The 27,552-nt window shown below is 43.6% G+C and overlaps 1 protein-coding gene across 4 annotated transcripts in view; it reads left to right on the top strand.

Moving 5' to 3' along the window:
• DLGAP4 (DLG associated protein 4) overlaps positions 1 to 26,108 on the top strand; it is a 174,763-nt gene extending 148,655 nt beyond the window's left edge. For all 4 annotated transcript variants that reach the window (XM_033963937.1, XM_033963938.1, XM_033963939.1 and 1 more), the window contains 5 exons: positions 4,260 to 4,348; positions 5,616 to 6,025; positions 17,699 to 17,790; positions 22,387 to 22,539; positions 25,046 to 26,108. In XM_033963937.1, the coding sequence (XP_033819828.1) occupies positions 4,260 to 4,348; positions 5,616 to 6,025; positions 17,699 to 17,790; positions 22,387 to 22,539; positions 25,046 to 25,264 (963 nt within the window). In that variant the 3' untranslated portion in view covers positions 25,265 to 26,108. The remainder of the gene's footprint in view (positions 1 to 4,259; positions 4,349 to 5,615; positions 6,026 to 17,698; positions 17,791 to 22,386; positions 22,540 to 25,045) is intronic.
• Positions 26,109 to 27,552: the final 1,444 nt, after the last annotated feature.

The raw sequence follows: 27,552 nt of genomic DNA, 5'->3' as shown, positions 1-27,552 counted from the left end.
CGACTGGATTGCGGGCCTCGAGGAGGGACTTTGACACCCCTGATCTAATGGTATTGTCCTGCCTGCAGACTTTGTTCAATTACCCATTTAGTTATTTATTTTATTATTTATATATCTTAAGTGGTTTACATTCAGGTACTTTTATCATATTTCCCTGTCTGTCCTGGTGGGCTCAAACTGTGTCGAGTGAACCTGGGGCAATGAGGGGATTAAGTGACTTGCCCAGGGTCACAAGGAGCAGCGAGGGATTTGAACCCACAGCCTCAGGGTGCCGAGGCTGTAGCTCTAATCCCTGCGCCACACCCATCCTTTCTAGCTCATGAATACAACTTAAGTACCTCTCTTGCTGCCATCAGGCCAAGTCTTGACTGAAAAAGCCACAAAATCATGTAGCTCTTTTTGTCTTTAATATTTACAAGAAAGGGTTTCTATACTACCCTTCAGCCAGGCCAGTGCACAATAAAAGGCAGACGCATGTTTCATACTTTCTTGGTCTTGTGTTTCAACTATTTCTGAACAATTGATATCCAGCTCGTTGAGATCCTTTGCAGTTTTGACTGTCTGTCTTGGCCTTCCTGGACCTCTCTTCCTCCCCCCCTTTCCGATTTTCAGTTTGTGATTCAGTTTTGATCCATTCTTTCAAAGGCATCCAAACCATTGTAACTTGACGTTAACTGTAGTATCTTGCGAACTAGTAGCTGGCTATTTAGTTGGGTTTTCTTATCGCTTTGGCTTTAACTTTACCTGAGCAACTCTTCCTCCCCCCCCCCCCTCTGATTCCTAAATCATAGGCTGATGACTCCCATTGCTATAAGGGGCTCGCTGCAAAATTTAGCTTGACCCAGAATTTGTGTGTGGCACAGTGGTTAGTACCCTGAAGTTGTGGGTTCAAATCCCATGCTGTTCCTTGTGACCCTGGGCAAGTCACTTAATCCCCCAGGTACATTAGAGTGTGAGCCTACCAGGACAGATGGGGGGAAATTACTTGAGAACCTGAATGTAAACTACTTAGCTTATAAGTGGTACACATAAATAAATAAAAAAAATACAAGAGTATGTGTTGCTGATGTGAATTATAGAATGACAAGCTAACAGAATTCATTACCGTTCCCGTCCCCACGGCTAACCGCAGGAAACCATCCGGTGTCATTCTTTTAATGTCTTTCTCGACCTCATAAGAACATAAGAAGTTGCCCTCCTGAGTCAGACCAGAGGTCCATCCTGCTCAGCGGTCCGGTCCGGCGGCGGCCCATCAGGCCTAGTGCCTGAACAGTGGTCCCAGACTAATTTTGTAACTTACCTCTAATCCCATCCCTATAATCTACCTCTACTCTTATCTGTACCCCTCAATCCCTTTGTCTTCGAAGTACCTATCCAAAGCTTCTTTGAACCCCTCGGTCCTTCTACACCAGCATTCTTCAATGCAAGGCTTGAGGGTCAGTGGTTGTGCCCATTCATTCTTCGATTCTTCCCTGGGGATGGTGTCTCACGGCACGGTTAACCATGAGGACAAATTTTTGTCCTGGTGTCATTCTGATACTTTCCTTCTCATTTTTCATTTCAATGAGACAAATGCATCTAGTAAATAGGCATAAGTATAGGGAATCCAAGCCATTGTGACATCACTGATGAGGTTGGCTCTTGGGCATTGGTGGAATGAGGCATTATGACATCACAATACGAGGGGCCGCTGAAAGGTTTTCAGCCCAACCAAGAAGAGAATGATGTGAAGCCATAGAGTGACTCGGGGATAAAATCTGTTCTTCAACGCAAGGCTTGAGGGTCAGTGGCTGGGCCCATTCAGACTCCGATTCTTCCCTCTCTTCTTAAAGAATGACACAGGTGCGGTTATCCGCGTGGATGGGAACAGCGATTAATTTTGTCACCATGTCATTCTCTGTGAACCCCTATTCTGTAACTGGTGGTTCCTCAGTCATAACTTCTTACCCTGCTTCTCCCTCCCCCCCCCCCCCCACCATGTCAACCATTTCTTACTTCGTCTTTGCAGAATATTTCAGTGTTATTTACATTAGATTTTTGATGTGGCCAATCCAAAATATTTTACCCAGTAATTCCATATATACTAATTAATTTAAAGTTTGGTTGCTTAGTTTTGATTTGATTTTAATATTTATATATCAGTAATACAAAAGCCATCCAAGTCGTAAAGCTGTGCTATACCATGATACCTCCACCATACTCAACACTGGAATGGGGTTGTTACTTTGGAAGGCATCATCTAGTTTTTCACCAAACTAAATGTCCATGTTGACTCATCTATCTAGAGAATGTTTATTGCCCAAATCATGTGGGTCACCTGGATGTTCTTTACTTAACCTGCATTAAGTTTACCAATATTCTTTGTAGAGGTCAGTGGCCTTCTCCCATGCGTACTAGTCCCATTCAGGTTTTTCCTGATTGACTTTTGAACCTTTGCATCTGTCTTGGTGAGAGAGTGTGCTGATTTTTAGATGTTAACCTAAGGTTCTTGAGGCCTCATGATACAATCACTAGGTCACTTGCCTATTGCACCCATAACCTTAGTATGAATCGTGTCCTAATAGAAATACCTATCTCCCTTCGCTTATCTCCCCCTGTAATTGCCCTTCAATAATGCCTACATTCTTGAGGCCTCCCAAATGGTGTCTCTCCTCATGGGAGGGTGCAGACAAGGAGGGGGCTCGGCAACCCTCCCTAGGGGGGGGAGGTGGGGGGGTGCACAACACAGCAAACAAAGCCTCCCGACGTCTTTCTTGAATTAACACCTTACCAGATTCACTGCCAGGATCAAATTTCACAAAAAAGAACTGTAGGTGTTTCCTCCCAGCCCCTCACTGTGTGTATTCGAGGGGGGTGCTGGGCCTAGGCCTTAAGCAGAATCTTTCTTGGGGGGCCAGCATTGTACATGGCAAAGTTGACCGTATTCATGTGGATCTTCTGATTTATATTGCACTCCGCTCCTTCGCAAGGCACACTGGTTACCCGTCACACACCGCCTCGCCTACAAATTATTGCTTCTTGCCTTCAAAACAGTGAACTCCCATCAACCAGCTTTCATCGATCAACTCCTCATCCCATATGCATCTTGTTAGGGGCCTCCAATCTAGCAACCAAAACCTGCTCACTATTTCTCCGATCCGAGAGCTCTGCTAGGACACTACTCGCAAATCCATTTTCTCTGTTACCGCTCCCACTTTGTGGAATGCCCTCCCTACTGATTGATCTCAGACTAGAAAACTTATTGGACAAATTTTAAAATAAAACTCAAAGCCTTTCTTTTTAAAGACGCCGACAATCTTTAATCCCTGTCCTCTTTGGCAATTCTTGTCTTCTTTATTACAGAACTCTTTGAAATCAAAACGTTCTCTTGAAGCGATCCCTCCCCAAATGTATTTCCCTCTCCCACGTACCATTTTGATGTATTTAATTTACCTCCCTCTTCCCTTACATTTCCTGTACGGCGGTGCCCAAACTCATCTGTGTCTAAAATAGGTCTGTAATCTCTTCTGTCACAGCACCAATGCATTTTTTTTGTCTGTTTGTCCAGACTGGGTATTGGAGACAAATGTTAGGGGTATTGAAGGATGTTTCTGGACACTCCCTTGCATATTACCCCTCTGTGTTTTGTTAGAAACATAGAAATGTGATGGCAGATAAAGGCCAAATGGCCCATCCAGTCTGCCCATCCACAGTAACCATTATCTCTTCCTCTCCCTATTGACTAAGGCTCTTTACACCTGCATTGTGATGCCATATAGTTTTATGGTTATAGAAACATGATGGCAGATAATGGCCAAATGGCCCATCTACTTTCTCCTCCTCCTCCCTATTGGATAAGGCTCTTAACATTTGCATCTGCTCTTCCTATAGGCTAAGGCTCTTTACACCTGCATTGTGAGGTCATAGAGCTTTATGGTTATAGAAACATAGAAATATGATGGCAGATAAAGGCCAAATGACCCATCCAGTCTGCCCATCTGCAGTAACCATTATCTCTTCCTCTCTCTGAGATCCCACGTGCCTATTGAAGAACATTTCTGAAATGGGAAAGGAAGTATGTGTTGTAATATGGTTTTACACAAAGAGCTGGAAAGAATCTAGACCACCTAGGAAAGTGGAAGTGATCTGTAAATTATTGGATGCATATCTCGTTAACATACAGTGGGTCTACCCACTTAGAAAGGGACATGAAGGTTCATCTTCTAGTCATGACAATTGTGTTGTAGTTTGAGCTGATAGTGTTTTCTTCTGTTCTTAAGGTTGACTGCATTCATCCAGTACCAATCCCAGATCCCCCTCCCCCCACCAAATTCCAGTCCATCGGAGTTCAGGTGGAGGACGAGTGGAGGTAAGGTAACGTAGCGTGGAAACGAAACCGTTTCTTTAACCCATTCCTCTTTCTGAATGAGTATCATTTTGTATTTATACTACATGATAAAAAAAATTCATGGATTTATCATTTACTCCATTGCAAGCGTTACAGGCCCAGACTTGGCACGACAGACGCTGGTGATAACTACCTTTTTTTTTTTTTTTTTTAAAGAACGCGAAATAGTTCCCTTTTTAAGTAAATAACTCGCCTGCTTGTACTGTGAAGAGGAACATGTTGGGGAGGTTGTTTGCTGTCTCCCCCCCCCTCAAAATATTTTTAAATGCTTTTCTTGGCAGCCTGTGGTTCTGCAGAAAAGTAAGACAGCTCATTAGAGGTCTAACATTAATATACCATGACAATGAGATATTTAAAACTTTTTATCAAGCAGTGCATGTGTGTTTCAGTAGTTGCTGTCTCTGCATTGTCAGCACTGTAGATTGTGTGTGGAATAGAAAACATGGGTTTGTTCCCTGGATGGGTTGGTGCTGACTCTTCGTTGCTGTGTGGTGATGGGAAACAAGACCACAGCAACAATTAGTCCAGAAATCAGTATTCAAACTCTAACTTTCAAGCTTGGTAAAGCTGCAATTTATGCAAAATTGAATTGAGCTTGACTAACTGCTAGAATTATGAAGCCGCTGCTGTAATGACCACTAGTGTTTATTTATATTAATCCAGCCACTTTAGTCAGCAAAAATATCCTCCTTCAATATATGCGGTCTGGATATTATTTAAATAATAGGATCTTATATTAGTATGTAAGACGCCTCAGCCCCACCACTCCACCGCAAAGGAATTTTTTTATCTCGCGGGAAGCATAGTGTGGTGCTTCATCATTGGCTGTCTATACATCTTGTATTATCATTGCTAGTATTAATTTTACTTTATCCTTTTTATGTTTCCTTGCAGTGCCTCAGCTTGCTGCTATATTTATAAATAATCATTCAAAGTATAAATAGTACTTATCTCAGCCAAACCAGGGGAGCCATATGATAAAAAAATTCCTTTGCGGTGGAGTGGTGGGGCTGAGGCGTCTTGCATACTAATATAAGATCCTATTATTTAAATAATATCCAGACCGCATATATTGAAGGAGAATTATGAAGCCGGCACCAGACCCTTAAACTCTGCTTTGGCACGGTCTTTAATTTTTAGTTGGTTCACCTCGCTGAACTAATGTGTGTTGTTCACCCTCCAGCGTAGGCCACCTTAACAAATCTCTCTCGCTCTTGACTTTCCATAGGAACAGTCGCTCCAGCAGCATGACTTCCAAACAAGAGACGGACTCCGATACACAAGAACAGAGTAATTCCAGCTGTAAATCCTCCAACAAAAGCCTTTCTAACTGCCCGCAGTCACGACACAACACTACCATGGACGCTGGTACCAGGCCGTTGGCCAAGATCGCCGAGATAAAAAGGAACCTCTCCTATGGAGATAACGTTGACCCAGCCCTAGAGCCTAACTCTCTCCCTCCTCCTGACCCCTGGCTGGAAACATCAACAAATTCGCCATCTGAGCCAACGCTGCCTGGGGCGTGCCGGCGGGATGGCCATTGGTTTCTGAAGTTATTGCAGGCGGAGACGGAGAGGTTAGAAGGATGGTGCCGTCAGATGGACAAAGAGACCAAAGAGAACAATCTGTGTGAAGAAGGTAAAGAGAGAGTTGGGGAATGGTAGGGTGCAGGGGGCTTTTATTCAGAAGCTTTTCACATATGAAGACCTAAATGAAGTTATTGTGGAAATTAAGTGCCAATCTCAGCTAGTTGATGTGTCTCAACACTGGGACATAGCTTGGTATGATCGTCTCTTCGCATGATTTGTTCAGGACGATCAGAGCGAGTTAAGATTGTGATGTCTTGGTGTTGACTGTGAGGGGTGTTAGTGCAGCCATGGGCTACCTTGTGTGAGGGATGAGGTTTTGTTCCGAGAGGAAACTGCACAGTGTCGCGCTTGACGACAAATCAATTCATCAATCTTCATCGTTGAAGCCTGTGATTCACCCCAAAATATAGTTTTGGCCTTAAGATCCCTATGCTATTGCTCAAAAATGATGCCAACGGGACAAAATTATTTTGAGTGAATAGGAGTAAGGCCAGGAGATATGTAGGTGTGTAGTGTTGGTTTTTTGGGGTTTGGGGTTTTTTTTTGGGGGGGTGGTTCTTCAAGAAATCCACAATAAATGTTTGAATGCAATCTAAGAATCGGATTAACTTGCGTATCTTGGTTACCCTGAAATCCTCATAGAACGGGGTTATTTCACCAAGTTTCAAGTTTTATTAAATTTTGATTTTACGCAATATCAAATATTTCAATGCGTATTACATAATTGAAATGTACAATAAAAAAAAATTGGGGTGACAAATACAAATAAGACAGAATGATACAAACTAATCATTATGTATTATTGATACAAACTGAAACAAGTGGGTAAAGAAAAAATGGAATTACAGTTTAAAAAAAATAAAAAATTTTTTAACAATTAAGGTTTATACATAAGGGTAGGGTAGGTGAGAAAAATGATGAAGGAAAGGAAGAGAGAAAGAGAGAAAAGAAGAGAGAAAAAAAAAAGATGTTTTGCATATTTGATTTCTAAAAGATAAATATTGTGTTTATTATCATTATCTATTTATGTATTGAATGCATCTCTATAAAGAATGGTTTTCAAACCATGTTTAAATTTGTCTAGTGATGTTTCGTTACGTAAATAAATAGGTAGATTATTCCATAGTTGAGGTGCTTGCACTGAAAATATAGTTGTTCTTCTTGTCCCAATTATTTTTAATGAAGGGATAGTTAATAAATTTTGTTGCGTTGATCTTAGCGTCCTTAACGAAAATAGATTTAGGATCATGCAAAATCCCGTAACATCTTCATAAAAAAAAAATAGCCTCATTTGTAAACACTGTTTCATAAATATTTATTTTGAGAAGAGCTTTCTGGGGGGGGGGGTGACTGTAGCCTCTTGAGATATTTGTGGTGAATGTAGAACGCTGAAAATAAGGGGGAGGGAAATCTGGTTAAACTAGACTTCTAGCAAAGGGGGAGGAAAAAAAGCATGTCCAAAAATCAAAGCTCATTAATTGGGAATGTTTGCATAGCAACTGATTGATATTGTTGCTTAAAATGGTTTGTTCTTATGCTCCAGTATTCCCCCCCCCCCCAAACCCTCTAATCTATGTATTTTTCTCCAACACTGGGACTACATAATGGAAATAGTGCAGATTATTGGTAAGAGATCAAATTGAGCACTGGAGACTCTCCAAAGGGTCCAGAGAGGCCACCAAAGTGGTGTGGAGTTTTCACCGAAAAAGCCATGAGAGATTAAGACCTGAATGTGTTTTTCCCTAGAGGTGAGAGAGCATTTGGATCGGAGAGCCACGTTGAGACCAGGTCCAAATGGGCTGGGGGACCAGCAGGCAAATCGGTGACGGGACTAAATCGCGCGAGACAACGGCGCGCCGAAGAAAAGCACTATTTTAAAGGGCTCCGATGGGGGGTGTGGGGGGGAACCCCCCCCACACTTTACTTAACAGACATTGCGCTGGCGTTGTGGGGGGTTTGGGGGGTTGTAACCCCCCCACATTATACTTAAAACTGAACTTTTTTCCCTAAAAAACAGGCAAAAAGTTCGGTTTCAAGTATAATGAGGGGGGTTACAACCCCCCAAACCCCCCACAACGCCAGCGCGATGTCTGTTAAGTAAAATAGGGGGGTTCCCCACCAACACCCCCCGTCGGAACCCTTTAAAATAGTGCTTTTCTTCGGCGCGCCGTCAACCTTGCGCTCAGTTGTCTCACGCGATTTTGTCTATGAAGCGGTAAATCCCTGAAGTACATTGATCATATTGCTTCCAGCTGCAGCAGCTGGGACATAGTTAGCCCATGTCTACTCTAGAGAAGGTATGAGGGTAAATTCAAAAGTAAAGGCAAAATACACATTTTACGGCTTTAAAAGTAGTAACTGAACGTATCACTTTTCCACGTGGTTCCCCATGCAACAGAACGCATTTCTTGTATCGTTTAACTAGCTTCTGCATTCCTGCCGCGAAGTTTTTCGGCTGCTCCCGAAGCCAGGCGAGCCTTCTAGGTCGCAGTGATGGACCCGTGTCTCGTGGCCGGTGACAGCACTCTTCTTCGTACTGTCTCGGGAACTGGGTCGCATCCTCCCCTTGCGCAGATCAGAAGGCAGTTTTGGGAAGCCGCCACGCACGGACTTTCCTGTATCCCAAGTCGTCATGCATTATAGCAAATGCAGATCCAATAGCTGATATCCAAATTTGCAGCCAATTGAGATACCATTATCTGTCAGTCTTCTCTAATCAAGGCATCCGCCCTGTCAACGTGCTGTTGTATGCGTGATGGTGGTGGGTGACCAGAAGAACTTTCTCATCGGTTACACCCGGTCTTCCCACATTAAACCTTTTTACCCATTCATAAACCTTTCGTTAATTAAGAACATAAGAATGGATCAGACCAATGACCCATCTAACCCAATATCCCTTCTTTACAGAGACCAATCCAAGTTACAAGTACCTGGCAAAAGCCCAGATAGTAGCAACATTCCAAGTGGAATCCCCAAAGAGTGCACTTCCCCCTCCGAATCCACGGATTCAGTTATTCGCGATTTTAAACAAAAAATTTTTTTAATTTTTCGGGCTATTTTAAGCTCTGTAAGCCCCCCCCCTTAAGAACATAAGCAATGCCTCTACTGGGTCAGACCTGATGTCCATCATGCCCAGCAGTCCGCTCACGCGGCGGCCCAACAGGTCCAGGACCTGTGCAGTAATCCTCTATCTATACCCCTCTATCCCCTTTTCCAGCAGGAAATTGTCCAATCCTTTCTTGAACCCCAGTACCGTACTCTGCCCTATTACGCTCTCTGGAAGCGCATTCCAGGTGTCCACCACACATTGGGTAAAGAAGAACTTCCTAGCATTCGTTTTGAATCTGTCCCCTTTCAACTTTTCCGAATGCCCTCTTGTTCTTTTATTATTCGAAAGTTTGAAGAATCTGTCCCTCTTTACTCTCTCTATGCCCTTCATGATCTTGTAAGTCTATCATATCCCCTCTAAGTCTCCTCTTCTCCAGGGAAAAGAGACCCAGTTTCTCCAATCTCTCAGCATATGGAAGGTTTTCCATCCCCTTTATCAGACGTGTCGCTCTCCTCTGAACCCTCTTGAGTAACACCATGTCCTTCTTAAGGTACGGCGACCAGTATTGGACGCAGTATTCCAGATGCGGACGCACCATCGCCCAATCAATGGCAGGATAACTTCTTTCGTTCTGGTTGTAATACCCTTCTTGATTATGCCTAGCATTCTGTTTGCCTTCTTAGCGGCCACTGCGTACTGTGCCGTCAGCTTCATTGTCATGTCCACCATTACCCCCAAGTCCCTTTCTTGGGTACTCTCATTTAATAACATTCCTCCCATCGTATAGTTGTACCTCGGGTTTCTGTTTCCCACATGTAATACTTTACATTTCTCAACATTGAACATTGAACTTCATCTGCTCTTTTAAGCCCTGTAAGCACCCCCTTAAGCCTTACCTGGTGGTCTAGCGGGTTTTCGGGGAAGGAGCGATCTTTCCACGCTCCTGCCCTATGCACATCGCTCATAGGAAACGGCTGCCTTGAGCTCCCGTCGTAGTCTCGAAACTACAGCGATCTGCACGGGGCAGGAGCGTGGGAAGATCGCGCCTGCCCTGAACACCCACTAGACCACCAGATAAGGCTTAAGGGGGGGTTTACAGGGCTTAAAAGAGCCGGGGGGGGGGGGGGGGAGAAGCGGGGGTTAGGGGCAGAGCCAGCCCGAATATTTGCGGTATTTTATTATTCGCGGGCCGGCTCTGCCCCTAACCCCCATGGATACGGAGGGAGAAGTGTAGCAAGATTCCATGCCACCAATCTAGGGCAAGCAGTGGCTTCTCCCATGTCTGTCTCGACAGCAGTTTGTCCATACTGAGTCGATATCAGATGGTGAATTTCTACAGGTTTCAATCCCTCTGGCTGAAAGAGCACTACTTCACCATTGTTCAGTGGTGCAATCTTGCAATGGAGTGTACATGTTTCTGACCTCATGGCTGCCATGCAACTAAAGGCCGAGAGCTGCACTGTGTGGACGAACTATCCAACAGGCAATGTATGGGTACATATGTTGCATTTTGCTCTCTCTATTCCAGTTATCGCGTAATTTAACAATTGCCTTTAATCTTTGATTCGCCCTTGTACTTGATTTATGCTTTTGAGTTTATAAGTCTTTTTCAGAGGAAGGACTGCGGAGTAATGAGGTGGAACGGTATATGGCTCTAAGGAGATTAGATTCAAGGTAGTCTCTCAATAGACTTAGTAAAGACAAAACCAGTAATTTAATTCAAAAGAATCTGGGCTATAAGTTCCTGGGATCCCCTAGTGGCAAAAAGTTCTAAATACGGTAAAAGGGCAAAAATCCAGACCACCCAAGAATGCAGATTTCAAGAAAACTCAAAAACGTTGTTTGTTTGTTTTTTTAAAGTTCAAACTTTATTAAGCTTTTCATATCGTACAATGATGCAAAGTGACAAATCTTTAACGGTGGTACACCAGCACCAATTGTCATGTGAGAAGCCCTTCCCTCCCATCCCACCCCAGGAAAGAAACCCTCTTTGTCTGGCAGGTCATCTACACTTAACACACATTGTTTAACAAAGCTTTCTAAAGGGCCCCATACATCAGTATCAAGGAAGCCATGTTCCCCGATCTTTCTTTCTGCTAAATTAGCTTCATACTGATGGTACAGGCACAATGTTTACCACCAAAAGTGAAAATTCAAGAGTGGCACACCTTCCCATTTTTAACTCCGAAAACTGAAAACATTTTTTGTAAATTTCCAGGCTTCTGTGTGAGCGTGCATGCACTCGACGACTGCTAAGATGCACAGTGGCAGAAGTTGCGGAAACGAACAAATAAATATACCCATTTAAACAAATGAAGCATTCTGTGTTTTTGTTAATGAAAAGGGCAAATTTTTGTTTTATTCATCTCCTTTAGTCTTCCGTAAATTTGAGTTTTAAAAATATAGAAACATAGAAGATGACGGCCGAAAAGGGCTACAGCCCATCAAGTCTGCCCACTCTGCTTACCCACCCCCTGTCTATGCCCTAATGACCCAATTTCCTTATCTTGACCCTTGTAGGGATCCCACATGGGTATCCAATTTATTCTTAAAGTCTGGCACGCTGTCTGCCTCCATCACCTGCACTGGAAGCTTGTTCCAATGATCAACCACTCTCTCTGTGAAGAAATACTTTCTGGTGTCTGCAGCAGCCACTCCCTCCTCCTCTCCCTATTGGCTAAGGCTCTTAACATTTGCATCTCCTCTTCCTATAGGCTAAGGCTCTTTACACCTGCATTGTGATGTCATAGAACTTTCTGATTATAGAAACATGATGGCAGATAAAGGCCAAATGACCCATCATAGAAACATAGAAGATGACGGCCGAAAAGGGCTACAGCCCATCAAGTCTGCCCACTCTGCTTACCCACCCCCTGTCTATGCCCTAATGACCCAATTTCCTTATCTTGACCCTCGTAGGGATCCCACATGGGTATCCCATTTCTTCTTAAAGTCTGGCACGCTGTCTGCCTCCATCACCTGCACTGGAAGCTTGTTCCAATGATCAACCACTCTCTCTGTGAAGAAATACTTTCTGGTGTCTGCAGCAGCCACTCCCTCCTCCTCTCCCTATTGGCTAAGGCTCTTAACATTTGCATCTCCTCTTCCTATAGGCTAAGGCTCTTTACACCTGCATTGTGATGTCATAGAACTTTCTGATTATAGAAACATGATGGCAGATAAAGGCCAAATGACCCATCATAGAAACATAGAAGATGACGGCCGAAAAGGGCTACAGCCCATCAAGTCTGCCCACTCTGCTTACCCACCCCCTGTCTATGCCCTAATGACCCAATTTCCTTATCTTGACCCTCGTAGGGATCCCACATGGGTATCCCATTTCTTCTTAAAGTCTGGCACGCTGTCTGCCTCGATCACCTGCACTGGAAGCTTGTTCCAATGATCAACCACTGTCTCTGTGAAGAAATACTTTCTGGTGTTGCCATGAAATTTTCCGCCCCTGAGTTTGAGCGGGTGCCCTCTTGTGGCACCTGATCCCTGAGCAGTTTGGATTTTGGATTTCTACTGTAAACCTCTTCTTCCATGGCACTGCATCAGGAGCTTAGATGGCCCTCATGGTTGGTAGGAACCGTCATCCTTTCTGTTTCTAGAAATTCTGAAGAAAGGAAATCATATTTTCATTTATTTTTTCCAATTTTCCATACTGTTCTCCTTAGGGAGTTCAGAACGATTTACATGAATTTATTCAGGTACTTGAGCATTTTTTTCCTGTCTGTCCTGGCAAGCTCACAATCTATCTAATGTCCCTGGGGCAAAGGGGGGATTAAGTGACTTGCCCAGGGTCACAAGGAGCAGCGTGGGTTTGAGCCCACAACCCCAGGGTGCTGAGGCTGTAGCTTTAACCACTGTGCCACACACTCCCCAATTTTTGTCCTTGTTAAGGCTGTCACGCTATGCTTTTGGAGCTGTGCCTTGCCAAGGCATCTCAGACTTAACTGGTGATTTGAGTTGGTACACTTGGCTTACATCTCCACCTAGCCATTAGCCAAAGTAGCGCTAATGGAGCACCTGGCCATTACAGCAGCTGACAGCAGCCACGGGATTGAAAATGTGCACATTTACACAGAGCAGGGGGCAAGCATAGGACTTTTGGTTTCTTAGGCTTTTGATTTTTATTTCCATCCATATTTTTTCAGCAGCCAAGGATGGAGCAGGCTAAGTAACGACTGTGCAAAAATTTCAGAATGTTGTTCCAAATAGAGTGGGGAGGGTTTGGGTAGAAAATACAAGGCCACAGAGGAGTGTCCTGGCTGGGGACCATCTTCTGATGGAACCAGCAGCAGCGGATGCGAGTGTTGGCAGCAGAACAAGGCCAAGTTTAAAGGACACGGAGCTAATCGATCTTGCAATCAGGTCCTTAAGATATTGCTGTATGAGTGGAAGTGCTTTTGTTTGCATCTGGGACAAGTAAACTGAGAGTCAGCTGTTTTTAGAAACAAGCAATGCTTTAGTTTGCTGGCAGGGGTAGCCTCGGGCTGGTGAAGGTCACCAATCTGTTAAGTGATGGGGAGAGAACCGTGGGGTGGGCGATTTGTGCATAACGTAACAAATAGATAGTAGCCATACTGGCCCTGATTCTACAAAGTGTGTCCCGATTTTAGGCAGCTGTAGGCATCCTACAGCTGTCTAATCAGCCAATCGGGATGCATGTTTTTTTAAAAAATGCTCCCCAGGCAGGCCGCCTATATTGAAGGCACCTCCGGGAGCCTAGGGAGGCCCGCAAGATGCCTAAGCTCGCCTAAGGGCCTTAGGCGAACCTAGGCGGCCCTACGCGTCTCCCTAGTAGAGGAAGAGACGCTTACAATGTAGGCCAACAAAATGCTGGTCTACATTGTAAGTAGACGCGGCCGCTATACTTTATTGCGGCAAGGGATCTCTCTGCTGCTATAAGTATAGCGGGCCGCGGCCGCCTGTCCGATCACTGGCAGGAGGGTGTCTCAACCCTCCTGCCAGAAGATGCCCCCCCCCCCCCCCCGACACTACCGATCGCTGGCAGGAGGGTGCCCAAACCCTCCTGCCAGAAGATGCCCCCCCCCCCCTGACAATATCGATCGCTGGCAGGAGGGTGCCCAATCCATCCTGCCCGAAGACGCACCCTCCCCCCCGCGCTAACAGCCTCCAAACCTCCACCCCACCAAACTAACCTTTTCTTTTGGCCAGACGGGTCTTGCCCGTCCAGCCGGCAGGCCCGCCTCGTTGAAATGAGGCGGCCCCGGCCCATCCCGCCGAAGCCTAAGGCCTGATTGGCCCAGGCTCTAGAAGCCTGGACCAATCAGGCCTTAGGCATAGCGGGTCCGCCCATCCCCACTAAGTCTAAGGCTTGATTGGCCCAGGCGCCTAGAATCCTGTTTCCAACAGTGGCCAATCCAGGTCCCAAGAGAATAAAACTGATTCTATGCTGTTTTCCCAGGCATAAGCAGTAGATCTATTCCCCCCCTTTCCCCCTCCCAAGGCCATCTTAATAATGGATTATGGACTTGTCCAAATTTTTTTGTTTTAAACCCTCATGCCCTTCTCAGACTTAACTCAAGTCTGTCTCTGGCATTGGCATTTTTTCCCCTCACCTTGTGGGCTGGCAAGTAAATTGTGTGGGCATGTATCTTCCTTCTCTCCCCCCCCCCCCCGAACTTTAAAAAATTAAAGTACTTTACCCCTTCCTCTCTTACAAAATTGTAATGTAGTTTTTAGCGGCAGTAACAGCTCCGATGCTCATAGGAATTCTGAGTGTTGAAGCGGTTAATAACCACTGCGACGGCGCTAAAAAATGCTAGCACGGTTTTGTAAAAGGGGGGGGGTTAATTATTTAATTTGTTTTCTATTCTTTATGAAGCTTGAGCTGTACGGTGCAGGAAGGTTGACCGATTTGTAGTTTTCATGTCCTGTGAAATTTGAAAACTGCAAGGCTTCCTGGCACGCAAAGCATCATTTGAAGCCACTCCTACAAAGATAAAACGAGAAGGCATGAAATCTTGGGTACCAGCAGGCAATTTAAGTACCATGGCAACCTGACACCTGGGATTTGTCATATCTCCCCTTGGCCATCTCTTCTCCAAGCTGAGGAGCCCTAATCTTTTTAGCCTTTCCGTCTAAGGAAGTCTCTCCATCCCCTTTATTTTGTTGCCCTTTTCTGTACCTTTTCTAATTCCACAATTTTTTTTTTTTTTTTTGAGAAACGGTGACCACAATATTTGAGGTGCTGTCGAACCTCCTGTTTTGTTTTCCATTTTCTTTCCTAATTCCTAACATTCTGCTTTCTCCGCTACCACTGTACACTGAGCAGAGGGTTTCGACGTAGCGGCGAAGCCACCCAGATCTCTCTCCTGGGTGGTGACTCCTAATGTGGAACCTTTCATCACTTTACACCTATTCAACACTAAATATCTGAGAAAATATGACTCGATTACAGCCTTCATCAGGCAACTGCACTGGCCTCCCATCCTGTCACGAATAACCTTCAAAACTTCATGCATCATTCACTGTATTTTCGGAAACTCCGCAGCTCCTCTCATCCAGCTCTTTTCCAAGGCATGGTCTACTTCCCGCAGAACCCTCAACAAAATGCTTCTAAATTTCCCTTCCAGAAAAAATCTGCAATGCAAATGTGTTTTCCACTCCATGCTCACCTTTCTAGGCGTAAAAACTTGGAATGACCTTACTGAAATGACCAGGACGGAACCTAACAACATCAAATTCTGGAAGAAACTGAAAACTCATCTATTTGACACCTAATCACTTGTATCCTCTTCTCCTCTTGAATCTTCCTTCCCTACCATCTTCTGACCCTTTCCTACGCACAAATGGAAGAAATAAATATCTACTGTTTTGGATGCCCAATCTCATAGGGTCCTCTTGTAATTTCTCACAATCCTCTTGCAATTTAACAACTTTGAATTAATTACCTCACTAATTATTCCCATCTCCAGATCATTTATAGATGTTTAAAAAGCAGAAGTTCCCACACAAATGCCTGGGGAACACCATTATTTACCCTTTTCCATTTAGCATGTTCATGTAACCCTACTCTGTTTTCTATCTTTTAACCAGTTCTTAATCCATAATAGGACATTAAAAAGTCATGGGATGAGAGGGTAATTTCCTCTGGAGTCGTTCATGAGATTCTGAAAATCCAGATGAGCAATATCAACTGGCTCGACTTTATCCACATGTTTATTCACCCCTTCAAAGAAATGTAGCAGATTTCCTTTTGCTAAATACATGTTGGATTTACCAAGGTGTGTGGGAATATTTTTTTTTTTTTTTTGTAATTTTTGTGCCTTTATTGGACCTGTAGATTAAACAGTTACAAAGAAATCACAGTATTATATTGACGTATTAGGCACCACTGTCTTCGTTTTAATATTATAATAATAATAATAATAATAACTTTATTCTTATACCGCCAACAATCTTGCGACTTCTAGGCGGTTTACAATGAAGAGAAACTGTACAGACAGCAAATTACAGAGTATAGCATTGAACATCTAGTGATAGTAACAGGAGAGTTACAGGGTCTGTGTATTACACGGTTTCACAATGAGTAGCATTATACAGTCGACGATATTCAGAGCATAAGTAGGAGAAGAGAAAGGAGATTGCGCTTTGAGTTACAAAGGTGCAAGACTGCGAAGGTGAAAAAGATAACATAAGATGTTGATGAGAAGTAAGTTGTTAACTTGGTACATTTGAACGAAGGACGGGCACCAGTGGGAAAAACTGGTAACAATTAAAGATAGAAATTTTGGCAGAAGAGGGTAGACGGACTCCTTGGGATGGGAGGAGGCTCCGATTTTAGGGGAGAAGTCTGGTTAGGTTATAAATTTCTTAAACAAGGTGGTTTTTAGTTCTTTCCTAAAGATACTATATGATTCTCTGGCGGCATCAGTGAAGTAGCCTGTCCAAGTTTGCAGTCTACCTTCTTGGAATTTGAATGTTCTATCAAAGAAGGTGCGATATCTACAGCCTATGATATTTGGGTAGGTAAAGAGGTTACGGTTTCTGGTAGGCCTAATAGAGGAGTGGAATTCGAAGTGAGGTAGTAGGTAGCTGGGGGCCAGTCCCCAGATTAGTTTATAGCAGAGGCAGGAGAATTTGAATAGAATTCGTGCTTCAATTGGTAACCAATGAAGGAGTTGGTAGAATGGACCAGGTAGCACTTGAGTCCTAGAACCTGCACTAGACTAATCTTACCTTTTTGCCACCTGTTAATGTTGTATAACTGATCGTCACAGAAGGCGCTCTCTGTACTCCTCGGCTTGGCAGAAGCATGGTGGTCCCATTTAACTTTCATTCTCCATGAGCCCTTCTTCTTTCTGGGTTTTGAAGATGACTGAAGGAGCCAAATGCACGTTTTTGACAAACTATCCTAAAACACGCAAGCTTTGTCCAGTAACATCTTGTATGCTGTGCTGATAAACTGCAGATTTAGAAAGGATGCAGGCTTGTGGAGTATAATCTTAGCACACCGGGATGTAAAGAAACAGAGTACGAGAACTGGTTTCCTGTACTCTTCCGCACCCAATAATGGTCTGTACATGTTTCCTACTAACTTGAGCCTTCCTCTCCTCTCCTACAATGTAGCGGGTTAGAAACTTATTATTTTGGTCTCTTCTCTTCCTGTTTTCCTCATGTGGTGGTTCTTTTTTTTTCCCCCAGTGATCGGAAAGGTACTGAGTGCGGTTGGAAGTGCGCAGCTGCTTATGTCCCAGAAATTCCAGCAGTTCCGTGGCCTGTGCGAACAGAACTTGGTGAGTAAAAGCCCAAATTGCCAAGCTTGGGGGAGGATGGGCAAGAAAATTCCTTTTCAGAAGGATCCGCTGTTCTGCCACACACATTATGTGCTCACTCTGAGATTTTAGGTAATGTGTTTGACACGCTGCCTTTCTGAGGTGTTTGCATATTATACCGGTACTTTCTCTCTCTGTCCTAGTAGGATAATGATGGTCCAATGTTCAGTACCTAACACCTGTTCAAAGCAAACGTCAGTGGCTAATATATAACCTCAGAAATGTCCACACATAGAAACATAGAAATAGACGGCAGATAAGGGCCCAAGGCCCATCTAGTCTGCCCACCCTAATGTCCCTCCCCTACCTTTGCCCTGTGAATAGATCCCATGTGCCGATCCCATTTGGCCTTAAAATCAGGCACGCTGCTGGCCTCAATCACCTGTAGTGGAAGACTATTCCAGCGATCAACCACTCTTTCAGTGAAAAAGAATTTCCTGGTGTCACCTCGTAGTTTCCCGCCCCTGATTTTCAACGGATGCCCTCTTGTTGTCGTGGGACCCTTGAAAAAGAAGATATCTTCCTCCGCCTCGATGTGGCCCGTAAGAGGCGCATCGAGGCTTAAATCCACACTTCGCTTAAATCCAAATTTCTAAGGTGCTGTTCTATGCTGGAAAAGAAGCACCTTAGAAATTCAGTACCTAACACCAGCAGTTACCTATGGACTAGCGCTGGCATTTGTCTAAGTAGAATGTCGAGGGCTCTAGCTTGGGAAACATGCCAAAGATAGCACAAAGTGTTTAGTCAGATGGATGTCAATAGGTCCTTTCCTAGTCCCAATGCTCAGAACCACACACGAAACCAAGCCGCCCTTATTGCTGGAAATCTAATGCCAGCTCAGAGCTGGCATTGGGGTGTTCGAAGAGTGGCAGATTTTAAATCGTGGGAAGTTTTGATATGAATTTCGAAGCATAAGGAAGCCCCGCAAACTCTCTCTCTCTCTAAGCGCTGGGACTGAGGAACATGTGTACAAGTCCAAAAATTGAAGCACACATGGTGCCTGTTTTCGGCATTTAAATATAAGCCTTCAGTGAGGGGGTGGGGGGGGGGAAAAAAGCTTTGAAAGGCTAAGTGCAGAGGAACGGTGCCAGTGTACACTTCATGTCTGAGGTTGCTTGCCACGTGCACTCTTGCTGCCATGTGCCAGGCATGTTCTTTCCTCTTACTTTTGGTCTCGCAGCGAGTGTATTTGCTCGCAATTAGTGTTGGACATTGGAGGTGCTATCTTTCTGCACTGTCCCTGCGTTATTCCTAAACTATTTCTGGGCATTGTTTGCTATTGTGCCAGAATTCTCAGCATCAGCCCACACTTTTTTGTTGTTGTATCCAGTGCAATGGAGAGTTAAGCGATTTGTCTAGGGTTACAAGGAGTCATCTGGAATACGTACTAAGCCAATCTGAACAAGTTAGCAAGAGATATCACCTAGACCGGATGGTATACGTCTCGGGGTCCTGAAATAACTCAAACGTGAAATTGCTGATCTGTAATCTGTCGCTAAAATTGTCTGAAGTACCTGAAGATTGGAGGGTGGCCAATGTTACACTGATTCTTTAAAAAAAAAAAAAGTTCCAGGGAAGATCCGGGAAATTACGGATCGCAAAGCCTGACTTCAGTGCAGAGCAAAATGGTGGAAACCATTATAAAAAAAAAAAAAAATTGTGGAGCACGTAGACAAACATGATTTAATGGGAGAGAGTCGGCATGATTCAGCCAAGGGAGGTCTCGCCTCACTAATTTGTCTGACTTCTCTGAAGGTGTTAATAAACATGTGGATAAAGATGAGCCGGTTGATCTAGTGTATCTAGATTTTCAGAAAGCTTTTGACAAAGTTCCTCATGAGAAGCTCCTGAGAGAATTGGTCACGGGATAGGAGACTATGTTAATTGTGGATTACAATGTTCAGTTGTGGAATACAACAGAGATATGAAAATGGAAGAGAATCCTATTGGTGACCAAGTGGAGGAAGGAGAGGGAGGATACCAATACCAAGAGTGTGGCAGAGTGTAGGGAAGTGTGGAGCAGTGGTTAAAGCTACAGCATCAGCACCCTGAGGAGGTGGGTTCAAACTAGAGGTCTGCACGGGAACGGAGATCGTGGGAATCTCACGGGTCCCGCGGGAATCCCCCCAACCCACGGGACTCCCACGGGGACCCCCCTCTGACCCACGGGACTCCCGCGGGAACCCCCTCTAGCCAACAGGACTCCCACGGGGATGGAAGGCTTTGGAAGCAGGGTTCGTTCATATAATATAATGGATACGTTAGCCTTAGTAAAAGAGGGGGTTTATAACAGCAGCGGAAACACAAAAGAAGCTGTGGAATTGATGATTCTGTCAGAAGTAATTGCTGCTTTTTATGGGGACGGGCGGGGATGGAGATAATTCCTTGCGGGGATGGGTGGGGACGGAGAGGATCCTGGTGGGGACGGAGAGGATCCTGGTGGGGACGGGCGGGAATGGGTGGGATTTCTGTCCCTGTGCAACTCTCTAGTTCAAACCCCACACTGTTCCTTGTGACTCTGGGTAAGTCACTTAATCCCCTCCCCCCATTGCCTTCAGGTACATTAGATAAATTGTGAACCTACTGGGACAGACGGGGGAAAAAAGCTTCAGTAAATTCATGTAAATCATTTCGAGCTCCCTTGAGAGAATGGTATAGAAAGAAGGAATAAATAAATAATTGGTTATCGGATAGAAAACAGAGAATAGGGATAAAGGGTATTTTCCTCAATGGAGGAGGGTTAATAGTGGAGTGCCACAGGGATTTGTCTGGGACCGGTGTTATTTATTTATAAATGACCTGGAAATCGAAACAAGTGAAGATTAAATTTGCAGATGACACTAAACTGTTCAAAGTTGTTTAAACACATGCAGACTGACCTTAGGAAATTGGAAGACCGGGTGTCCAAACGGCAGATGAAATTGAATGTGGACAAATGCAAAAGTGATGCACATTGGGAAGAATAACCTAAAGCATAGTTGCATGATGCTTTGGTCCACCTTGGGAGGGTCAGCGCCCCAGAAAAAGATCTGGGTGTCAGACAATATGCTGAAACCTTCTGTCCAATATGTGGCGCTGGCCAGAAAAGCAAACAAGATGCTAGGAATTATTAGAAAAGGGTTGGTTAGCAAGACCAAGACTGTTATGATGCCTCTGTATTGCTTCATGGTGTGAGACCTCACCTTGAGTACTGCATTCAGTTCTGGTCGCCTTCTCTCAAAAAAGATATAGCGGCACTAGAAAAGGTTCAAAGAGCAGCCAAGATGATAAAGGGGATGAAACTCCTCTCGTATGAGGAAAGGTTTGGGGAGATATGATTGAAATCTACAAAATCTTTAGTGCAGAACAAGTGGATCGGTTTGGTGTTTGTTTGTTTTTTACTCCATCAAAGACTAGGGGACACTTGAAGCTACAGGGACACACTTTTAAAACCAATAAGAGGAACACATTGACCAAAGGATATGGTAAGAGTGGTTAACATAGCTGGTTTGGACAAGTTCGTGGAGGAAAAGTCCACAGTCTGCTATTGAGACAGACATGGGAGAAGCCACAGCTTGCCCTGGGATCGGTACCAAGGAATGTTGCTACCATTTGGGTTTTTGCCAAGTACTTGTGACCCGGATTGGCCATCTTGAAGACTGGATACTTGGCTAGAAGATAGACCATTGGTCTGACCCAGTAAGGCTAGTCTTATGAATATGTGCGAAATAATTTATATACTTGCATGAGAAACTGTATATTCGTTGTGGGTATCCTAAAGCTCAGATTGGTTGGGTGTGTCCTAATTGGTTGGGTTGAGAACTTTTGCTCTAGAACCCTCTGCTGCATCTGGTGAAAAATTCTCTGCTTAGCCAACCAGTCTTAGATCTTTATTCTGGCCCCAGGATACTTCTCAAATGTAGTCGAGCTCTATAGTTCCCTTATGTTCTTTTTGTGTGTGTGTGGTGGTAGTGGTGGTGGTGAGGGTATCCATTGAACATTTCTCCACTTTGGACTTATATTTGAAGTTCACTTTTTCTGTGACAGTATGGGGAGTTAGGGAACATAGAAACATAGAAAGTGACGGCAGAAAAAGGCCGAGGCCCATCGAGTCTGCCCACACTGCTGACCCACCCCCCCTATTTAATCGCTCTCTGATGACCTTTCCCTCCTAGAACAAGCTGAGGGCTGCCACCATGTTTGAATGTTTTGTCAGTGTTTGAAGACATGACTGTTGATATATATTTTATAGTAATGAAGTGATGCTTTGGTTATTTAAGGTCTGTGTGCCAAGTGTGTTGACATTCTGCTTTGCTGTGTGATTTGCCATGAACTCTTTGGTGGAATAAAAGTTGTAAGTTTTTAAATTGCAGTTTATTTAAAAGCTTATGATTAAAGAAACACAGCTACAATCTGAAAAGCTTGTAATTAGTAGAGGTTTATTTCAAAATGCATTGAATTCTGAAGAGGAGGAAAGGACGTCTCCTCTGAAACTTTTGTCCCAGGATTATCTGACTTTGCATATTTTACCTGCAAGACGATACCGTTTTGACATCTGGTTTTACTTTTATACCGCAGAATCCCAACTCCAATCCCAGACCCACAGCTCAGGATCTTGCCGGGTTCTGGGACCTCCTGCAGCTCTCTATCGAAGACATCAGCCTGAAGTTTGATGAACTGTACCATCTAAAAGCAAACAAGTGGCAGCTGGCCGAAACGCCAGAGAAAAAGGTGAGCGAGAGCCATTGAGGGGATTCCTGGGAACAGAATGGAAAAGAGCATCTTCAGGATGCTTCTAGAGTCCAATAAATTCTCCAAGCAGAGGTCTGAACAAAACTTTACACCTTTCCAAATGAGTTGGTTTCTTTTTTGTAATGAAGCTCTTCTGGGAATCTGTGCGTAAAGATCCAGAATTGTAGATCTCTATTTATTTTTAGTATTTTTTTTTTCAAATTCTTTATTCGTTTTCAATCTTACATCAAGTGCACAAACAATAAAACAATACAATTAAACACATCACTTGACAATCTTTCTGATTTATCTTACAATACATAAAATTACCACCCTCCCTTCCCATCATTCCTCTATTATTTCCCCATTAAGAAAAATGTAAAATATACCTCCCCCTCCCCCCAAACATTAGACAGTGTATATTACAATAGAAAATGGTGTTTACTCTTTACAATAAGAAGTGAATGGCTCCCAAATTGTATTAAATTTCTTATAGCTTCCTTGTTGTTTAGCTATTGCTCTTTCCATTTTATATATATTTTTAGTATTTATATACCACTTTGGTTTACATTCAGGCACTCAAGCATTTTTCAAACTCTTTATCTAATGTATCTGGGGCAATGGGGGATTGTGATTTGCCCAGGGTCACAAGGAGCAGCATGGGATTTGAACCCACAACCTCAGGGTGTTGAGGCTGTAGCTCTAACCACTGAGCCACACCCTCCCCACTGTCTGGAAGCCTTGTGGGTTTCTTGTAGTGTAGGGGTTCTCAAGTCTGTCCTTGAGCCACATTCGGCTAGTCGAATTTACAGGATCTCCCCAACGAATGTGCATGCACTGTCCTCCATTGTATGCAGATTTATCTCATGCATATTCATTATGTTTCCTGAAAACCGTTGCTGTAAAGCAAAAATATCTTCCCTTTAAAGACACTGATTAAGCTTCCCTAGTTGGATGCCTCTTGGCTGTTTAAAGTCCATAAGATCACCTGCAGGGCATGATCGATTTAATAATAATCAGTTTATATACCGCAAGGCCGTAAAGTTCTCTGCGGTTTACAATAGTTAAAAAAACAATAAAAGAAGTTGAATAGAACTAAAAAAGTTAAAAGCCAATAATCAGAGATACTAAAATAATCAAATGCCTAAGAAAATTTTTACGAATTTGTCTCCTAAATTCCCCATAAGTGTCAATAAGCAAAAGCAATTGTTCTAAATCCTCACCCCCTAACACTGCTTTAAGAAAAAAAGATTTTGATGACATTTTTTTTAAGTTTACATCCTCTAACAGGCGGAAAAATAAAATTCAGATGTGAGTTTCTCTTATGTCTGTTGGTTGCAAAAGAGAAAAGCTCAATTATGTATTTGGGAGCTAAACAAAGCCTTAAAACAGAAGCAACCAAATCTCGGGGAAAGAAAAAGTCCTGCTTTTTGTTCAGGCAGCTCATTGAAGCAACTGGTGGTGATAAAAAAAAATTTTTTTAAACCCTGTTGATGTGCACCCCCCTCCCCCAAGTTTAGTAATTGTAATTTTTATTTTTCTATAATTGTTTACTGCTTAGTTCAAATTGATGCTTGATGTGTTGTGTGAGCAGCAGTCATTCCTAAATTTCTGTAAAATAAGAAATGGGCACGTTGGATTTTATTCCTCAGCATCATCTTTGGTGTGAATAATTGCTAGGATACATGGGCAATAAATGGATTTAATTCCCAAAGTTCATACTACAGGTTGCATTACAAGTACAGAACATAAGACTAGCTTTACTGGGTCAGACCAGTATCCTGTCTTCACGTTGGCCAACCCAGGTCACAAGTGCCTGGCAAAAACCCAAATAGTAGCAAGATTCCATGCGGAATCTGAGAGAGTATCAGGTATTTCCCCCCACCCACTGTCCTCAAGTTTTTTAGGTGTTTTCTATACCGCCCATGAAGGGTATCTAAGCGGTTTTACAATCAAATACTCAAGCATTTTCCCTGTCTTGCCATTGGAGCTTTATCAGTGCAATGCCCCCAAGTCCTATCTTCCTGATTCTTCATTAATGTCTTTGCAAAAAGGGAATGGGACGTATGTATATCATCTTTTTATGGTTATACACTCAAAGCGGTTTACATATACTGTACACAGGTACTTATTTTGTACCCAGGGCCATGGAGGATTAAGTGACTTGCCCATGGTCACAAGGAAGTTGTCTGCCTTTCCTAGGAGATCTAGTGGATACTCAAATTGACATTTTGATAGTCTTGAATTGGTTCAATTTCTTGTAAGCTGATAGGTGAGACAAACTCCTTTTGCCATCGGGCTGCTGTTAATGGCTTTGGACCTTGTGACAAATCTGTATTTTATGCCCCCAGTCCTTGTAATTAATGTATGTTAACGGCATTAATGTGAGCTGTTTGTCTAGTTCAAATATTCAGTGAGGAGAAGTACATATTTGTCTTTTTTTTTTTTTTTTTTTTAATTTTGTCTTTTTGCTTGTTTTTGTCTTTTTTGCTATCCTTTTCTTAAGGAAGTGAAGAAACAGCCCCCTCCTGTGCCAAAGAAGCCGGCCAAGCCCAAAACCCCTCTGAGTCGTGACAAAGCATCCGACTCTGTGGACAAACAGCGCCAGGAAGCCCGCAAACGTCTCATGGCCGCCAAGCGAGCTGCCTCTGTCCGGCAGAATTCGGCTACAGAAAGCGCAGACAGCATCGAAATCTATGTGCCCGAAGCCCAGACCCGACTTTGAGCAATGGGGAGCAAATGCCTCTAAACAAGTGATTAAAAAATTTTATGAGAAACAAAACTAGTTCTTTATAAACTTATAGTGTTGTTATTCAAGAGACCTTGGCCTACCTGAAAAAGCCCTAAATTCCACTTTTTCAGCCTAATGGAGATTAAAAAAATTTTTTTTTAATTCTCTCCTCCGTCTCTGCTCTTCCGTCTCACACGAGGAAGTGCTAATGTACTCTGAGCAAAAAAAGTGTGTGTTTTTTTTGGTTCCCCTCCTGCTACACAGTCACACAAGCCTTCCTGATGTTCAGAACTGAATCTCCTGCCCCCAAACATTATTCCAATACGGACTGTGGATTCTGGCTTGTTTACGAGACCATGATGAAGGTAAAGCTGGGCTCGTCTGCTCCCATCGCCCCAGCTGCTAGGTTTGTCCCTATTTCTTGTTTCTCCTGGCTTTTCATGGGGTTTTTTGTTCCACATCCTTGCTTTTGCCTTTCGTTCCTGTATACTTTCTCTTTCCTTGCACCCTATTATCCGTCCTCCTGCCTCTGTGTATTTTTAGGACGGTCCTGGCCCACTGCGTCTAATGCTGTTGATTCCTGCATTCTTGTAAGAGAATTGTCTTCCCCAACCCCCTTCCACCTTATGTTCATTCCTAGGACAGGCATGTCTTAAAAGAGGCTTGATTGTATTTTTGCAGTCTACTGAAAAACAATTGGTGGGTTGTTGGGGTTTTTTATTTTTTTTTTTAATATCTCCTTTTTCTTTTTGCAGAAGAGGAGTTGATATTCTGTATTGAAAATTAAAAAGCAAAAAAAAAAAAAAAGGCAGACACAAACCACCTGCTGTTCTTAAAAGAATTTAAAGGCACAATTTTTCCAGAGTCTGTAAGCTGAAGTGCAATAAGGGAGGGGAGGGGAGGGATGGGGGGGGGGTGAACTCCAGCACTGCAGAACTCAACTGAACTAATGCCACGGCCAGAGAGAGGACAATATCCACGTTGCTCCCTCCCTCTTAAAATGCAGAGTGTCTCTCGGGTCAAGCTGTTTGTTCCAGCACACTCAAATCGTGGCATTTTAAATTTTTCTGCCCTTCCTTTGAAAAATGCTTTCTGGGGTATGGGAGAGTGACAGATTGTATACAGCCCCAACCTTTATGGTATCAGAGCGACAAACTGCAGTAATTGCAACATTTAGCCTACCCTCTTGACCTGTATCTATGTGTACATATGCAAAGATCGTGTGTAGGAGGATTTCTATATTTAATGCACACACAGCCATACGTGCCGTACCGAGGTGCACATATGCATTTGGGGATAAAAAGCACCTGGCAGAACCTGTGTGTATGTCTCTGTACAGCATATATTTTTACATAAGTAACTATATCTAGATGTTTGTTAATGTGTGTGTAAAAATATATATATATACTCCTATATACCCTGTGTGCAATACCTCCTCTTTTTTTTTTCTTTCTTGGAGTCCTATGGTCCACACATACATGCCCTGATCACCAACTCATCTTTGCACCCCATTCTTGTTACTATAACCCTGATGCACTTTACTCTCTGGATCAGAGAGGTTAAAAAGCCACACTTATTAAAATAGCCAATGTGGTCATTTTGCCTGAGCGAAGAACTAGTGGCAGATAGCCCCACATTGAAAAAAGTCCTAGGAGAGAGCGATCCAATGGATGACCCGACACAGTCTGTGCTTTGGCTGCTGGGGTGTGGTTATGGATCCATGAGATTTTTGTGGACCCTGGTTTTGACTTCTCTATAAGTCCTGTTCATGTGTCTAGTTACTTTTGCAGTTGAGCAGCTGCTTCATTTTTAAAGTTTGTATTCCCAGCACGAGGGGCACCTAGTGGACCCATAACTACACCCCTGAGGCAGGTTGCTTAAGGGGCAGTAATTAAAAGGGATTACACTGCCCCCTTAATGTAGGCAGGAAGTAGTGGCACCAGCTATTTTAGCAAGTGTGTCTTTCATCCTCTGGTCCATTGTTTTATCTCATCATAAGCAATGCTGCTGCTGGGTCAGACCAGTAGTCTATCATACCCAGTAGTCCGCTCACATGGTGGCCCTTTTGGTCAAAGACCAGCGCCCTAACTGAGACTAGCCCTACCAGCGTACGTCCTTGTTCAGTAGGAACTTGTCTGTCTTGAATCCCTGGAGGGTGTTTTCCCCTATGACAGCCTCTGGGAGAGTGTTCTTACGCTCTGGATCACACCTGCCTCTTTTGTGATAAGTCCTTTCTTCTCTAGCACATCTACCAATAACCTAGTTAAAGGGTTACCAGCTGC

Source organism: Geotrypetes seraphini, chromosome 11 (genome assembly GCF_902459505.1).
Source record: "Geotrypetes seraphini chromosome 11, aGeoSer1.1, whole genome shotgun sequence".
Taxonomy (NCBI): domain Eukaryota; kingdom Metazoa; phylum Chordata; class Amphibia; order Gymnophiona; family Dermophiidae; genus Geotrypetes; species Geotrypetes seraphini.
The sequence above is the reverse complement of the archived record's forward strand: the minus strand, read 5'-3'. Positions and strand labels throughout refer to the sequence as shown.